At 38.2% G+C, this 18,093-nt stretch overlaps 1 protein-coding gene across 7 annotated transcripts in view; it reads left to right on the top strand.

The window, feature by feature from the left end:
• The window catches only part of MAP9 (microtubule associated protein 9), a 47,529-nt gene extending 41,214 nt beyond the window's left edge, over positions 1–6,315 (top strand). For 5 of the 7 annotated variants that reach the window (XM_075543619.1, XM_075543618.1, XM_075543617.1 and 2 more), the window contains exon 14: positions 2,489–6,314. In XM_075543619.1, coding sequence (XP_075399734.1) covers positions 2,489–2,611 — 123 coding nt within the window. In that variant the 3' untranslated portion in view covers positions 2,612–6,314. Of the gene's footprint in view, positions 1–2,488 lie in introns of all 7 variants that reach the window. The other 2 variants (XM_075543623.1, XM_075543622.1) reach the window with 2 other exon arrangements.
• The last annotated feature ends 11,778 nt before the right edge of the window (positions 6,316–18,093 follow it).

The raw sequence follows: 18,093 nt of genomic DNA, 5'->3' as shown, positions 1-18,093 counted from the left end.
TAGTATATTGTTTTTCCTTTAATTTATGGTATTTTATGTTGTATAAATTTTTAGGTAAGATATCAATTTTTCTTTTGGCTTCATGTTTCTCATTTATCGTTGGAAATGCCATCTCCATGATATGAACTTGAAAACATATAATCCTGTTTTTACGTCTAGTAATTTGTAATGTTATAGTATTTAATCTACTTAGAATTTCTCCTGATATATCGTACCAATATGAATCTAGCTGTAATTTTTCCAAATAAATATTTTGTAGCATAGTCCATCTTTTACTCACCAATATGAGATGCTGCCCTTCCCATGTCCTTTTCATCTGTTTTTAAATGTTCTGTCTCATCGTTCAGTCTCCTTGTGAGTATTCCAGTGGCAGATGATGTCATTCTGAGGACATTGTCATATCTACTTGGATTAGTCTTCCTTCATAAATTCTCTCTAGAGTATTTCTGACTATTCTTATTGCTTATTTCTTTTTATGTAAGGCCTAGAATCAAGACTAGCTAAAGAAACAGGCATAAATTTGAAAAGTCGAAGAAAAAAAAAAAAGACCAACTAAAGGGTGATGTGAAACACAGAGGGCCAGAAAAGCTTGAAGCATGTAGGAATATATTTAAGACACGTGCAAGGCCGATGTGAAGGAGCCACACAGGAATACATGAACAAAACTGCTCTGGATAAAAAGAGCCATCGTGATCAAATATCTTTCTCCCTTATTTAATTCATTAGTTTAATAGAAGTCTAATAAGAAATACCAATAGATTTATGACTGTTGCTTATTGGTCACCTTTAGAACTGCTGCTGTAGATGCCATTGAGTTAAGTCCCACTCATAATGGCCCTGTGTACAAACAGAAGTAAATACTGCCCAGTCCTGTGCCAGCCTCACATTCTGGTAGCCACGTGCCGATCCATCTCACTGGGCATCTTCTGCTTTATCAAGTGTTGTGTGACTCTTATAACATTCTTCTGGGAAGCATTCTAGTTGTACTTCTTCCAGGTCCAATCTGTTTGCTTTTTGTTTGTTTGTGTTTATACTCAAAAGCAACTAAATCCACTACCATCAAATCTATTCCAACACATATCTACCCCGTAGGACAAGGTATAACTGCCCTGTGGGTTTCTGAGGCTGTAAATCTTAAAAGTTATGTCTCCTTACTTTTGACGCTCGCCTTTCTTTCAATTACATTATCTAGTTAAACGGTATTGCTTTTATATCCGAGGAATCTGGAATAACTCCCCTCGGAGAAATTATTTGTAATTTATTTTCTGGTACTTCATACTGAACTCCAGAACTTAAACTCATAAGTTGCTTTTTGTTAATGAATTTATTCTTGCTATCCTTTGATGTTTTGGCTCGTTTGTGCAAGGAATGATGGTAGCATTGTTTTTAAGTAGAACAAAATAGGAGGATGTCTTTGACCAAGGAGGGATGAATAAATTATGGTATGTTCAAATGGTGGAATTTTGTATATGAATGAACTACAGCTCAGCTCTGTGTAAATTGAGCTTAAAATAATATGATAATTTAAAAGTTGCAAAAGAATACAAGTGCTTCAATAAGTTTGTAGGAGAATGGAATTAAAATCCAATGGAATAAAAAAAAGCCAATGGAATTTTTCCATAAACTTTCGGGATCTACTTCATATAGGATGATATCTTTTATTGTGGAATTTAAGAAAAAACAGCTAAAGTGAATTATTTTATTATTCAGAGATAAGTACATGTTTAATAGATGGATTTTAAAAATGCACTGCATGTAGCGTCCGAGGTGTGGGGATAGTGACATTGCTATCTGGTTGATTCCCTCATTGTGACACTACGTGACTCCCAAACTGGAACTCTTTAAGGGAGTGGGTTGTTTCATCTGTCTGTGCAGAGCGCTTTCTGGATTTGAACTACTGACATTGCAGTTAGAAGTTCGATGTGAGACCCACACACTAACAAGGCTCCTTAGTGGTGTGGGAAATGAGCATGATATGTGACATGAGATGCAGGCAACTGCAAAGACACGGGTTGTGTTTTATCTCGTAAGGTAGTTAGTGGGTACTTTTTAAGCAGGTTTTCATCACTCAACATTTCTTAATATATTTGGGGAAATAAATAACAAAAATGGTAACGCAGATAATTTGTGAGGGTTGTTTTACTGTGTGATATATAAATAAGAAAATATTTTAAAATTAAAATCACTTATACCTGTATGATTAAACTGGTAACTACACAAGCCTAAAATTCACAAAAGGACTAAAAGTTCTTTTGACACCATACTCAGGTCAATAAAGTAAGCAAAGCAGCACAAGACCTACTTTAAAAGGGACCTTACTGCCTATTGATAATATACATTGGCCATCTTTGTTAGCTAATATTTCCATATAACCAAGATGGTGTATAAATATCCAATAATAATTACATTTTGTACTTCAGCAAGCAAGTTGAGCTGGAGATGTCTTTATGGGTGTGCAAATGTAACACTTTTCTAATTCCTTTTTTAGGAAAAGAAGGAAAAACAGGAGAGAATTGAACGAAAACAAAAGAAACGTCAGTCCATTCTTGAAAATGAAACAATTCATTCGTGGACCCCTACAAGCAGAGCTGGGTCCTCCAAAGTGTTTTAATAATTCTCTCCCTCACCTTTTCTAATAGCAAACTGTTGCCATGGGTTTAAAACTCTTTCTTTTAATTATTTAAAGTTGTGATTATATATTTTAGTTAATTGTTTCACTGCCAGATACTCGTGCTGACAAAAAAAATGATAGTTTAAGTTTAATTTGAACAATAGCTAAACAAGCTACCTGGATGGAAAGGTAAACAGCAGATTGCTCTAAAATCTTAAATATGTGTCTCCTTATCGTGTCCTCATTATTCCTATAATTGTATGATCCATAATCATTTCTATTAAGCTCTATAAAGGTTATGTAAGTGTGTTTAAGTAGTAAAAAGAAAAACATTTTGGTGTTTAATCAGAGATGAATATACATCTTAATCGATTCAGGTTTTTAAATGAGTACTCACTAGAGACTAGACATAATGTTTTGTTTTTAAAGAACTCAAAGGAGTTCAAGGTTGCTGCTACTATTAGTATTTTCTAGGGTAAAGCCAAAAAGATACTAAAGCAATTATTGTCCTCTTAACTAATGCAGAGTCTTAGAGCTTATATTTAGATGACAACTGCATGAGAACACTGGATTTATCGCTGCACCTCCTGTACTAATTGACCTCATATTTGTTTAAGTTTTAGGCAAATCAGCTGTGTGTTCTGAGTTGAACTACTGCTTGAGCCAATAGTGCAGTGCAGAGATGGTGGGTGAGAAATAAGAGTAAGGATTTATTCGGTTATGCGTAGAGTCTCTATGAACCGGAACCAACTCAAAGACAGTAAATTTGGTTTTGAGTTATTATGTCCTTCTCATATAGACTGACAAGTGTGATTTCTCATTTTCACAACACTCAGGATCATTGCTGTTAGCTTCATTTGATAGATAAAAGCACCGAGGCTCAGAAAAATCAAATAAATTGCCCAACTGCTTTGGGATGAGAACTGATTAAATCTAAGTCAGCCTACCTCTGGCATCAAGATGCACTTTTTCACATTCCCATGTGACCTCCGAAAATGGTAAATTCTCTCACGACCATTTTAACTCTCAGAGCCTGAGATCATTTGAAGGGACTTCACAAAGGTTGGGGATATTTTTCATTTCCTCATAGTTCCATTTTCCACAAACTTTGTTCAACCCCTCTTGTATTATTATCCAGAGATCGTTTAGATTGATATTGATTTGAGCTGATGAACCTCCTTTAATTTATATAATGAAAATGAATTCCTAAGATTTAAATGCTTATCCCAACATCTTGTATACAGTTGTCAAATATCAGAAAACTCAGCAGGTGGTGTAACAAGTTTTGAGAATACCATTCAAAAGCAATGCGTTTGATCCAGTGAGGATTACCTTCTTGTAGTGTTGGTGAACATAAGAGAGAGCATGGATGTCATTGTACGAGCATGTCAACAACAAAGATTTTTTTTTTTTGTTCTTTGGTAAGTTCATAGGTGAAACTAGAAGCCTTTCTTTATGATTATTGTTGTAGTTTCTTTGCTGCCAGACCTAGGGGACTACTTCATGTAGTTGAAATTACTACCAGCAATGTGTATTATCAACATGAGATTTGGTCACTCAGTCTCATTCATCTGTGTCTTCCATAGAACCATACTATCTATGTCTTCTAGAATAGATTGTTAGGTATTTGTTGCATTGAATCGGTTATTCAGAGCTGAAAGATACTTTCAAATTACAGGGAAGTAAAAGGAAAAATAGAAGCAAAGTACAGCAACTTTGGGGGATAGCTCATAAATGTGTATTATAGATTTTTACATTAAATAATTACTTTAACTTCCTAATGATTTTCTTTTCCATTATTACAATATCATATTTAGTGAGTTATCCATCCCTTAAGTGGTGAGAATTAAATTAAGTTTGTTAATTAATGTATAGCATGTAGCATAAAATGAGAACTTAGTAAATGACTCATTGTTATCAGCAACTTCTTACTATCATGAGCCCCATCCGCTTCTCCCCGCTTCATTTATGTGAGTAGATTAACAGATTTTTTAACATTCTAGATTTTTAACATATAAGAAAAAACCTTTGCCTTCCTAGCCAATCTAGGCTCTAACCGTCAGAAGAAACTATAGATTAGGGATCTTTATTAGGGATCTACTGAAAATAAAATTCTAATTTTCAAGGTGTTTCTAAAGAAGGATGAAATGGGAAATTAATGTTTGTAATTAGCCAGCATGTCATTTCCCCCAAATATAGATGAGATTTTTTTGTCTTATTACAGTAAAGAATACATTATGGTCTATCAATAGCAATTTATACAGAAATTATCTAGTAGAATTAAATAAACTCTTCTGTTACAGAAATGAGTCTGAGTTTGGGGGGATGCTGAACACATTGTAATATTGTTCCGTTTCTGAGATCCAAAGTGGAAAATTAAACATGGTAATATTTCCTTGAATATATTTATCAATATAGAGAGCATTATTTCTCTACATATTTTCAAGCATAAAATATTAATATAGATATTTGTTTATTATATTTATGTTAATTTATTATAATAATATTCCATTCAAATTAAGGACACTGAAACCTATACAATTTCAAGTTAACCTTGTTATAAATTGTTATCACTTCAGCAATGCTAAGAATATATATATGCTAAAGAAAATGAGATTATTTTGTGAATATTTTAAAACTTTACTGGAAACAATTTAATTAGACAGGATAATTGTATATATGTCTGAATGTTAACTCTAAAAAATGTACAGTTAAATGATATACAGAATTTAAATCACAACTATGAAAATGGTTATACTTCTTTAAAACTATAGCAGTTTAAACCAGAAAGAGAGAATATTTTCTTAATGAAAGAAAATAACTATGCCTGGCATAACAACAACCTGGTTATTTGTGTTTCCACCAGACTTTGAAAAGGTTACTTCATTTATGATTTTAAGATGTATTGGAGCTACTTGTTGCCAAAGCAGCACCTGAGAGTATGGTAGGGGGTTATAATTCTATTGGATTTGAAAAGGGTTTTAAAACTTACCTGGTCTAACCTTCTTATTTATAAGTTGAAGAAGAAAATTATTTCCTAAGGCTTTGACTTGCCCAAGCCCACTCATCCTGCCTATAAGAAATTTAGTCAGACGCAGGCACCATATTTCACAGTTGTATTCTGTCCACCCTCCACACTTTCCGTCATCTGATAAAAGGGTCTGAATAACTTTTGTTATTGTAAACATAATTAATTTAGGCAACTTTTGTACTCTCCCAATTGTACTGCCTTTATTCCTCCACTTTCTTTTCCACAGTTATTGAACAGATCAAAACTATTAAGAGACCTACACTACCTTTTAACATGAGGTGTATACTAGGTTACTTAAATTCTGAGTGTGGGTCAGATACAATTTAGAAATGAAATTTCACAAAGTGGAAGCTATTGCGTGTTATTGGAAGTAGTTAACGAGGAATAAACCAGTATTGGGAACTTAGATTTTCCTGATTTAATTTCAATAACACTATCTCAAGAGACATTTACTCTATTTGCCTCTATTCTGTACACAGTAAAAATGCGTATCAACTTCCCTGCTCCCTCTTTACAATGGAGGTAAAATAATAAATATTACATGATGCTAAACTGGATTTTCTTTGAGACCATTTTCATTTAATTTCATGTCACACCATTATTTTGAAGTGTATATCACATACAAATATATAGTGTTAACTTGAGTGAACAAAATTGCTGACATTGAATTTAGGAAGCTGTTTTAAGAATTATTTGGGAAAATGTTTTCAATGTATAATTTTTTTACTAGCATGTTTTCATGCAGTGCTTAATTTATTAAAATGTAGTATTTAAGATTTATTTTCTTGGGTGACATATTACTGACGGTGCACCACGTTTTCATAGCACTAGAGAATGTTTCTATGACTATTTTATTTAAACATAAAATATAATATAGTGACCATTTTTGAATAATTGGAAATTTGGATATACATCTGAATTATTTTACTTATAAAAAGTGTAAGTTCTAGTGATAATAAAAAATGTATAACTCATTGCTTTCGATTCCATTCCAAGTCCTAGAGACCCTGTAAAACAGGGTAATACTGCTTCTCTGAGTTTCTGAGACAGTAACTCTTAGTAGGAGTAGAAAGCCTTGTCTTTCTCACTAGCAGTAAGTAGCTGTTGGTTTCAAACTACTGACCTTGTGGTCAGCACTGTACCATCAGGGCTCCTTTCATGGAGATCATACAATTATATAATTAATTAGAAAGAAGCAACACATGAGCAAACTCTCAGACTAACTCTGCATGAGCCAGCATAACTCTGATACCCAAGCCAAGCAAAGACCCAGCAAACATAGAAAACTACAGATCAATATCCGTCATGAATTTAGATGCACAAATTCTCAACAAAATCCTGACCAAAGGAATCCAACAACATTAAAAAAAAATAATACATCATGACCAAGTGGGATTCATACTAGGGATGCAAAGATGGTTCACCACATACACAAGATAAAGGATAAGAAACACATGAGCCTATCAATTGATACAGAAAAAGCATTTGATAATATCCAAGACCCATTCCTAAAAAAAAAAAAACTCAATAAGATAGGATTAGAAGGGAAATTCCTCACCACAAAAAGGTCATATATGAAAAAAACAATGGCCAATAGCACACTAAACGGGAGTAAAGCTGAAAACATTTCCATTGAAAACAGGAACCTGACAAGGATGTCCCTTATTTCCGCTCTTAGTCAACCTTGTGTTGGAAGTCTTAGGCTTAGTACAGGACATCAAGGGAGTACAATTGGGCAAAGTGATGCTCTTGATATTTGCAGATGATTTGAGTTTATAGAGAGAGAACTCCTTGGTCTCCACAATTGGATTATTGAGAACAATTGAGGAGTTTAGTGTAGTAGCAGAATACAAGATTAACAAGCAGAAATCAACTGGACTCCTGTATAGTAGTGATGAGAGACCAGGGGAAAAGATATCAAGAAAACAATACCATTCACAATAGCCGAACAAAAGTTGGAATACCCAGGAATAACACTAATCAAAGAAACAAAAACCTGTACAAAGAAAACTACAGAACATTAAGACAAAAAAATCAAGAAACCAATACAAAAGGAAGAATATCATGTGTTCATAGGTAGGAAGACTCAATATTGTGAAGATACCAATATTACCCAAAGCAATTGGTATAGTGATAAATATATAGACCATTGAAAAAAGACAGAAAACCCAGAAATGAAAGCATTTGCCTACAGACAACAGATTTTCTACAAAGGCCCAGTAAACAATAAATGGAATGGGGATTGGATGCACTCTTCAACAGATGATGGTGGAAAAATTATATCCATGTGTAGAAGAATGAAAAAGAGCCATACCTCACCCCATGCGCAATACAAACTCAAGGTGGACCAGAGACCTAAATGGATAGCCCAAAGCTGTCAGGATCACCATGAGAAAATTGAGACAAATCTGAGGGCCCTGATAGAGGGCATATAGAAGATACCCGATATAACAAATGAAGTACAGACAGCAGAAGACAAAATAGATGACTCGAGTGCTATCAAACAGGGGCTTGAAGATAAATAAGCGGACATCTAGCTGAGAAGCAGCAAAGCTCACATGGAAGAAGCACACCAGCCTGTGTGTTCATGAGATGGTGATGGGATCAGGTATCAGCCATTAAAGAATAAAAAAATCATATCATTGTGAATGAGAGGGAGTGCGGAGTGGGGACCCAAAGTGGGACACTAGATATCCCTTACGGAAGGGTCCGGGCGGAAGTTATGAGCCAGTCAGGGTGCAGTGTAGCATCGATAAAACAGACACCTTTCCTCTAGTTCTTAAATGCTTCCTCCCCACCCACTATTATGATCCCAATCCTACCTTACAAATCTGGCTAGACGTGAGGATGTACACTGGTACAGATCAGGGCTGGAAACACAGGGAATCCAGGACAGGTGTGGTGATACTGGGAGTGTGGTGGGAAGCTATAGTAGAAAGGGGGAACCAATTACAAGGATCTACATTTAACCCCCTTCGTGGGGGATGGACAACAGAAAAGTGGGTGAAGAGAGACCTCAGACAATGTGAGACATGACAAAATATAATATATAAATTATCATGGGTTCATGAGAGGGGAGTGGGGAGGGAGGGGAAAATGAGCTGATACCAAGGACTCAAATTGAAAGCGAATGATGAGGGCAACAGATGTACAAATGTGCTTGACGCAATAGATGTCTACATGGATTGTGATAAGAGTTGTACGAGTCCCCAATAAAATGATTTTTAAATAAATAAATAAAGTCAAGAGGATATGGGAGCTGACAGGTCTTGGACGTGACAAGTGCATGTCTGTTGGTAGAAAAGGGGAGAGAGGCAACTTCATAGAGAGGAGGAAAAAAGGACTCCTAACAGTACTTTTAAGGACCATAAGGGGGCAGTATGCCTGGTACTATATTCCTAGTCAGCCACGTTGGTCTGAGTTTCTGTACACCCCCTGGTAGCCAGGTGAGAAGGCACACTCTCCCTAGTAAACTGCATAAAAACAAGGTTCTGAGCAGTTGCAGGATCTCATGATTTCCAATCTCCATCACTGTTGCTATCCCACATGACTTTTCCTCGAGTCACAAAGCCTAGGATGAGCCTCTTTTTGTTTCCTGTTTTATGATTTTCTTTCTATGAAATCCAGGATAGTTTAACATTATAGAGATAGCAACTAGATCAATGGTTCCCTGAGGCTACAACAGAGGAGGCTGGGGGTACAGGAAATGCTAATAACAATAGATTCAAGAATGATGAAAACATCCTAAAATCCATGGTTGTTTAATTCTGCTGATGTATTTGAACCACTGATTTATCTATGTGGATTGTATATAAATATAATGGTTTAGACACACATTCGTCTTGTTACTTGAGCAAGTAACTGTCTTCTGAATTTGTATCAATTTACATATTATACATATGAACATGATCCATGTTATTTGAAAACATGTAAATAATTTGTTTATAACTGCCATAGATATTATTTAAATGGTATTGTAAATTGTAAATGTTGTAGTAACACATTTTAAAAGTCTAATTATAAATATTATATACTGATAAGTCATCTTCATTTCCTGATTATTCTACCAATGTTCATAGGCTCAGTTGTGAAATTACCCTTTCTGTTTCTGATTATAGTGATGTGTTTTATCTCTCTTTTTTCTTGGCATGCTTGAGGTTGTATTGAAGTTTTTTCAATTTTATTGATCTTTTCAAAGTGCCAACTTTTGGTTTTTCTGATTGTCTCTATTAATTTTCTGCTGTCAATTTAACTGTGTTCTGCTGTGAATTTTATCCCTTTTATTCTGTTTACTTCGATTTAATTTATTCTCTTTTTTGAGTTTCCTAAGGTAAATACCTTTAAGTGTTTAATTGTAAAATATGTGAAATAAGTAAAAAACTACTATACAGTTCTAGAAACTTTTATTAAATAAGGATATCAAGATGTCAAGCTACTTTTTCCTCCATATATCCTCTACATAGATATATAGGCTTCTGACAGCAGGGTTTCTATCTCTCTAGCCCTGCCCCAAAAAAAGTGGGCCTCTTAGATGTACACTATAGCAAAATGACAGCGCATTCTCTATGGACTCAAATCATGTGCCTTAAAAGTGTTCCTTGATTTTTTTTTGGGGGGGGGGAATAATTCTGAAAGCTCAAGATCTGGCCTGTAGAGTGGACAGGGTCGTGTGTCCAATTAAATTCTCCTTGTTTCCCTTGAAGAATGAGCAGGTACGTTGTTCTAATGGGGAAAAAATCCTTCATGCAATTTTCCTAGCTGTAGTAGTCACATGATGTTGTGTCAAATTGAAGATATAAAAGTGTAGGCCTGGAGTTTAGCCTGTCAATCAGTTCACAGCCTGGTCACATATTGCGGGCATGACCTTCTCATAAGGAGAGTCTTGGGAATCTATCCACCTCTCTGCCTCCATGTTCCTGTTGACAAGCCACACTGAGTCCTGCATGACTTGATATAGGATTACTTCTTTTTTTTTTTTTAATTTTAACAATTTATTGGGGCTCATACAATTCTTTTCACAGTTCATATATATACATACATCAATTGTATAAAGCACATCTGTACAGTCTTTGCCCTATTCATTTTTTTCTCTTTTCTTCTTTTACATTTTATTAGGGACTCATACAACTCTTACCACAATCCATACATATACATACATCAATTGTATAAAGCACATTCATACATTCCCTGCCCCAATCATTCTCAAGGCATTTGCTCTCCACTTAAGCCCCTTGCATCAGGTCCTCTTTTTTTTCCCCTCCTCCCTCCCCCTTCCCCCCTCCCTCATATGCCCTTGGTAATTTATACATCGTTGTTTTGTCATATCTTGCCCTATCCGGAGTCTCCCTTCCCCCCTTCTCTGCTATCCCTCTCCCAGGGAAGAGGTCATATGTGGATCCTTGTAATCAGTTCCCCCCTTTCCAACCCACTCACCCTCCACTCTCCCAGCATCGTCCCTCACACCCTTGGTCCTGAAGGTATCATCCACCCTGGATTCCCTGTACCTCCAACCCTCATATGCACCAGTGTACAGCCTCTGTCCTATCCAGCCCTGTAAGGTAGAATTCGGATCATGGTAGTTGGGGGGAGGAAGCATCCAGGATCCGGGGGAAAGCTGTGTTCTTCATCGATACTACCTCACACCCTAATTAACCCATCTCCTCTCCTAAACCCCTCTATGAGGGGATCTCCATTGGTCGACACTTGGACCTTGGGTCTCCACTCTGCACTTCCCCCTTCATTTAATATGATATATATACATATATATATACATATATACATATACACATATATACACATACATACACACACTTATATCTTTTTTTTTTTGCATGATGCCTTATACCTGGTCCCTTGGGCACCTCGTGATCGCACTGGCCGGTGTGCTTCTTCCATGTGGGCTTATTTGCTTCTGAGCTAGATGGCCGCTTGTTCACCTTCAAGCCTTTAAGACCCCAGACACTATCTCTTTTGATAGCCGGGCACCATCAGCTTTCTTCACCACATTTGCTTATGCACCCATTTGTCTTCAGCGATCCTATCATGGAGGTGTGCAGTCAATGATATGATTTTTTGTTCTTTGATGCCTGGTAACTGATCCCTTTGGGACCACTCGCTCACTCAGGCTGGTGTGTTCTTCCATGTGGACTTTGTTGCTTCTGAGCTAGATGGCCGCTTGTTTATCTTCAAGCCTTTAAGACCCCAGTCACTATCTCTTTTGATAGCCGGCCACCATCAGCTTTCTTCACCACATTTACTTGTTCACCCACTTTGGCTCCAGCCGTTGTGTCGGGAGAGTGAGCATCATAGAGTTCCAATTTAATAAAAGAAGGTATTCATGCATTGAGGGAGTGTTTGAGTAGAGGCCCAAGGTCCTTCCGCCACCTTAATACTTGACCTATAAATATAGACACATAGATCTATTTCCCCATCCTCCTATATATATTTGCATGTACATGTCTTTGTCTAGACCTCCATGAATGCCCTTTGACTCCTAGCTCTTTCCTCCATCTCCCTTGACTTTCCTCCTGCCCTACTACCATGCTTCATCGCCACCTGGGCTAGAGTATACCTCTTCTCTAAGCAACCTTACCCTTGATCATTTCCCACCAGGCCTGCCACTCCCACTTCTCTACCATTTGGGGTCCCATGTTTTTCCCTTGTCCCTGGGTTTGTTAACACCACTTCATTACCCCCCCCTACCCCCCCACCCCAAGTCCCCCCAAAACTGTCGGTCCCGTTGTTTTTCCTCCAGATAGTTCATCCAGCCTGTCCTATTCAGACAGACCTGTGGAGTCACTAACATGCACGAGAACTAGACAGAGGAAAACAAAGCAACAGTATACAACCAGACAACAAAACAACAAAAACAAACCACTGACAAAGAACAGAATAAAACAGTTCACAAGAGAAAAGCTTGTAGTTAGTTCAGGGATCATTTGCTGGCCCTTAGGAGCGTTTTCCAGTCCAGTCTGTTGGGGCACCACGCCCTGGCCCCGAAGTCCACTTTCAGCATTCCCTGGGGACCTTGCCACTCCATTCCCTTGCTGTTCTGCTGCACTCCCCCAGTGATTTGCCTCGGTGTGGTGGGATCAGGTCAGGTGCAATTCCCACACTGTGTCTCTGGTGCTGTCACCTGTATCGCCCTTAGTCACTGAGGGGCATCATGTCTCATAGTGGGGCCAGCCATGTTGTTCTCTCTGTGGACTGGCTGCTCTACTCAGGAACATCATCATCACGGCCTGGTGGGCCAGGCTGTGCTCCACTCTCTCCTCCTGCCCCTTCATCTGCTCCCGTGTGCTCTGATCAAATATGTCCATCTCCCAGAGCTGCAGAGTCAATGTCGTCCTTTGGAAAAAATTCTTTTCGGGGGAGGGGCAGGAATCCACTTAATTTATGGTGCTGGGGCCAGCCTCCCAGACCTCTCCACCGGTTCCCTCCTCCACACCGGGATATTGCGTTCACACCTTGCGACACTGGGTTGAAGTCTGGTCCCACTTTCCCTGTGGAGATATAAACAATACCCTCCCCTTGGGTGGATTAATGCCCTATGACCCCACTACCCTTTTCTTCCTTGTATTTATCCTTTTGTTTTCCTTTCCCCACCTCCTCCACCATTGTCTACCATGTACATCCCTGGTTTTGGTCTGGTCTCTTTCATACTACCCCGTCTTCACCCCTAAAATGTTTGTATATAGTAGCTTTTTTCCCTGTGCCACTTTTGCTTTTTTAAAAAAAATTTTTTTTTTAATTCTTACCTCAGCGGACTCATGTTGTACTTGTCCTTTTGTGCCTGACTTACCTCGCTTAGCATGATTTCCTCCAGTTCTTCCCATGCCGCTATGTGCCTCATACGTTCATCACTGCTCTTTAGTAATGCGTAGTATTCCATTGTATGTATATACCACAGTTTTTTAATCCAATCGTCAGTTGATGGAAATTTGGGTTGCTTCCAACTCCTTGCAATTGTGAACTGTGCCGCAGTGAACATTGGAGCACAGATGTCTGGTCTTGGTTTGTTTAGGATTACTTCTTGATATGAATCTCTTTCTTACACATAAATGAGTGTCCCTGGATTTCTCTATCTAACCGAGCCTAACACGTTATGGTACCTTAAGAGTGGGGAACTAGAGAAACAAATTGTGAAGACGGAGAGTGGAAGCGTCTTTGACCTCTGCCTTATCACCATGTTTCTTCTTTGGCTCGCTGGAGGCCAGGTAAGGCCTTGCAGCTTACTGGGTTTTCTGGCAAAGACATGAGAAGAGAACGTTTTCATTCCTAGGATTTGTCTTTGGTTATTCCTCATTGAAATGTGGAAAATGAATGTGATCAATGTAAATTTTGATCTCAGGGTCAGGATGACCCATTGAACTTCTCTGATGTGAGGTTCAGCCTCCGAACCTGAAAGGATGCGAAAGAGCGGCTGTTCAATTGAGGGAAAATAAATAGACAGAAAAAGTGAGCAAGGGCTTACCTTTCCAGACGTCAGGAACAGGAATAAAGCAAATGTATTTTACATGGGTTTATATGGTCTTGGGGCATGAAATTCCATCAATCACATACATAACAAGGTCGGCAGTATCTGAAACATGGATGTCCCTGAACTCATTGGGCTCATAACCCAAGACCAGTACTGGAGCAGACAAAGTTGAGTCAACTGCTCTTTGAATGAAGCGAAAAATAGAACTTGTTTGTTGTTAGCACTAGGTCACCTTCAGTGTGTAGAGAAGGCCATGTGCTTGTAAGAGCCATCTTTAAAGTAGCACTAATGTGGGGGTAAATTTTAGTCAGGAGAATGTGACTGGGAGTCATCTTTATCTCAAAAAAGTGAAGGCCTTCCTCCATCAGAGGCACCTTCCAGACTCTTACTCATGAGCACAGAGAATATGGCAGCATCCATTGTACTCAGCTTCCCACACTCTGAGTCATGCTGCCCAGTCAAAATGGCTGACAGAGGCCTGGCCGTGGCTTGACGCAGGCAGAAGCCTAAGCCCATCTTCATGTGAATGGGATAGTGTAGATAAGGATTGAATTGGACTGTTTTAAGAATTGAGTTTGGGATCTGGCTGCACTGGGTTTATGCTGATTTTTTCTGCATATAATGTGTGATAGAAACATTTATTGGGAAGTATAAAAATTGAGAGGTTGTAAGCCATTAAATGGGTGGTGGTGGTTTTTTTTTTTTTTTAATGGGTATAGGATACACCTGCAAAGAAGGCTCTGAAAAGATAAGCCCCGCCCTGTGCCTTGAGTACTCAGGACATTTACCCTCAAAAAGACTTGCTGAGAGAGCTGTTGGCAGACTAAAAAAAAGAATTTAGTCTTTTGAAATTTGAACTAGTGGTTTGTACCTAAAGCTGGAAAAATCTGGAGCCATAAAGAAATGCGCCTCTATAGGATTGAATGTTAAATAAAGCCTGTGGGCAGCTTGTGGCTCACTAGGTGCCACTTATTGAGTGGAAGTGGAAGAAAAGCAGTAATAGTATTGAATCTGGCCACTGACACCCATAGGCCTGGTTCACAGGGACTAGAGAAGATGAGAATGGGTTGGCTGATCTGAAGTGCAAATAGCTGTGTGGAACCAGAGCCTATGGTGTGATCTAGCCCAAAGGGGCTAGGATTGTTGAGAAGTTGTGGAGGGGTCCACGGTCTAAAAGTGAGGCAGCCAATGGGCATCCTGATGAAGCTAAGCAAGGGAGCCCGCCTTGAGTTGACTAGAACCTGACAAGATGAAGATAAGATGTTTGAGCCTGTGGATTGGTGCATATTGCTATTGACACTTTGTATGGCCTATCGTGATTTGACTTTACTTCTGGATACGGATTCAACAAGGTTCCAACTGGATTGAAGACTCTTCACATCAAAGAAAATGCCTGTCTCCCCAGAGCACTGAGTTGCTATAAGTGGAAGTACAGAAATGGAATCCCCAAAATGGGGAGGATAAAGGCATGAAGTGGCTGGAAATTTTCATGGGTGGTGAGCTATGCTGATAGGACTGTAGGGTTATGGTGTAAGTGTTCGCTTAACTGCAATTGCTAGACATAGAATATTTTGTTTTGCTTACTTGTAGAATATTACATTTAAATGGGGCTGGCACATTTTGAGCTGTGCATTTTAGTTTTATACTGTTAGGCACAAATATGATTTTACTATTGTCTTTGTTTTCAAAATTATGTAGGGATAAAGAATTGTGCAAAAGTGTCAAGTTGATAAGGGTGGTCTGTGGTAGTTATATAATTTCATGTCAACTTGGAGATATAAAAGTGTAGGGCTGGAGTCTAGCCTGGGAACCTAACCCCCACCCACAACCCCTCAACCCGGCTCTCTCTGCCTTCACCTTACTGTTGATAAGTCATGCTGAGGCCTGCAGGAGCCCTGGAGATACTTCCACTGCCATTGGATCCACAAAAATTTTCACCCACTGGCTTGTGATCTTCCTGCATTTTGCATCATTGTTTGAGGCTGCTTGAGTCTGAAGAGGGATTTATGGGCTAGTATCAGACTTATGGATTTATTCTGGACTGGACGTATGTTTTCTTGATGTATAATGACTTCTTGATATAAAGCTCTTCCTTACACATATATGAGTGTCCCTGGATTTGTTTCTCTAGTTAACCCAGCCTAACACACAAGTTTTTTCCTCACCAGTGCAGTTTTGAATATGAAAATTAAATTACTTCTTCTTATTCTTCATAATAATTCTTGTGATCATCCTATATCTTTTCAGAAAATCTACCAAGATGAGCCCTTTGAAATAAAAAAATGTGAAGCCACCATAACTTTCTGAGATAACTCCTTTGCCTTGAATGTAAGTGGCCTTTCAGATGCCCTCAGAAACCAAGTTTTCATTGTCTTTTTTGAAGAGAGCCAAAGTAGACTAAGAAAAATGCATTCCTGGGATAGCTTGTCTGCAGCCACCACTAATCACAGAAACATATTTAAGTAAGTTTTGTTTGCAATAACATCTTGCCTGTATGGACTGAAACCCTAGCGACATACTTTTTTATTTTCGCTGGTACAGGATCTGTTTTAAATAAAATGTTATTATCAGTGTCTTTGGTTGGCATTTCATCTTAATTAGACCAGGTCTGTACCATGTCTCTTTTCATAATTGCTCACAGTGCCACGAGATAATCTTGTACATGTCACCTAGTCATAGAAAAATATATGTAGCATAAATGTTGATAAAGGGAATGTCTGAAGAAAAAGATATGTGCAATTTTAATTTTGAGAAATATCATCATCGGATACCAGCAGTATTGACTAGGTAGCACAAACTTGCCTACACAATATGCTATCAATTTTTTTCTCTTTATCTCTAAATCACTGCATTTTTATTCTATGAGTACATTTTAACTTTTTTGAGACTAGCATATAAGAATATTTTCACTTCCACCAAGAAGTATAATTGCTTTTATTTTTCTTAAAGCATGGAGCTGTCTCTAGCGTAAGATTTCCCATATTAAAAAAACGATTTCCCATATTAACAGATATGGTTAGAAATATTTCAGTTTCTTTCTAACTGTCACACACACACACAAAAAAAAACAATTTTTAGTATGATGATAAATGTAACGGACAAATGACCTCATTACAGAGGAAACAAACCTAAGGGGTGAGGAAGATGATGAAGTGGAATACAAAAAAAAAAACAACAACAATAAAATGTTTTAAATGGCTGTAGTAGAACAAAGGGGATCTGCCAGATGTTCAAGCCATATTCAGAAGAGGGTGTCAATTGAGGGATATCATTGTTGTTGTGAGATAGGTCTTAGCTCAGAGCAGGTAATACAAGAAATATGTTCATATGTGCTGTGTTAGTCTGGGTAGACTAGAGAAGCAAACTCATAGACACTGATGTGTATAAGAGAAAGTTTTATATAAGGGGTAACTTTATATTAAGAAAGCATTCCAGTCCAGTTCAAGCCCATCAGTCCAATATTAGCTCACATGTCTGATACCAATCTATAAAGTCTTTTTCAGACTCACAAAGTACATGCAATGACATCGAATGCAGGACAATCACAGGTCAATGGGTAGAAAGTCTTTGGATCATCTCCGTGCTGGCAGGGGTCTACATGGGGCTTCTCCAACATCCAGGGCTGCATCAGTGTGGGTCTATCTGGCTTCTCGGGGATGTCTCACAGGGCATCAGCCTTATCAGTAGTGAATCTCCAAGGGAGTGACCCGAGAGAAAGATGTCTCCTGCCTTCAAGGAGGAAAAACAGGAATTCCCAGAATCCTTAGGAGAAGGCCACGCCCACACAGAGGCCTCATTGGCTATGATTCAATTGATAGACTAGACTCCACCCCTTCACTCTTAATCCTATCTAGTCCCAAATTGACACCAGATTATGTAACTATCACATGTGTTTTACTGGCTATGAAAAATCTTTAAACTATGTGGATCTTAAGAAGCATTATGAAGAGTGGGAATGCCAGAACATTCCAT

The sequence above is a fragment of the Tenrec ecaudatus genome, chromosome 3 (assembly GCF_050624435.1).
Source record: "Tenrec ecaudatus isolate mTenEca1 chromosome 3, mTenEca1.hap1, whole genome shotgun sequence".
NCBI lineage: Eukaryota > Metazoa > Chordata > Mammalia > Afrosoricida > Tenrecidae > Tenrec > Tenrec ecaudatus.
This window is presented reverse-complemented; position numbering and strand designations above follow the sequence as displayed.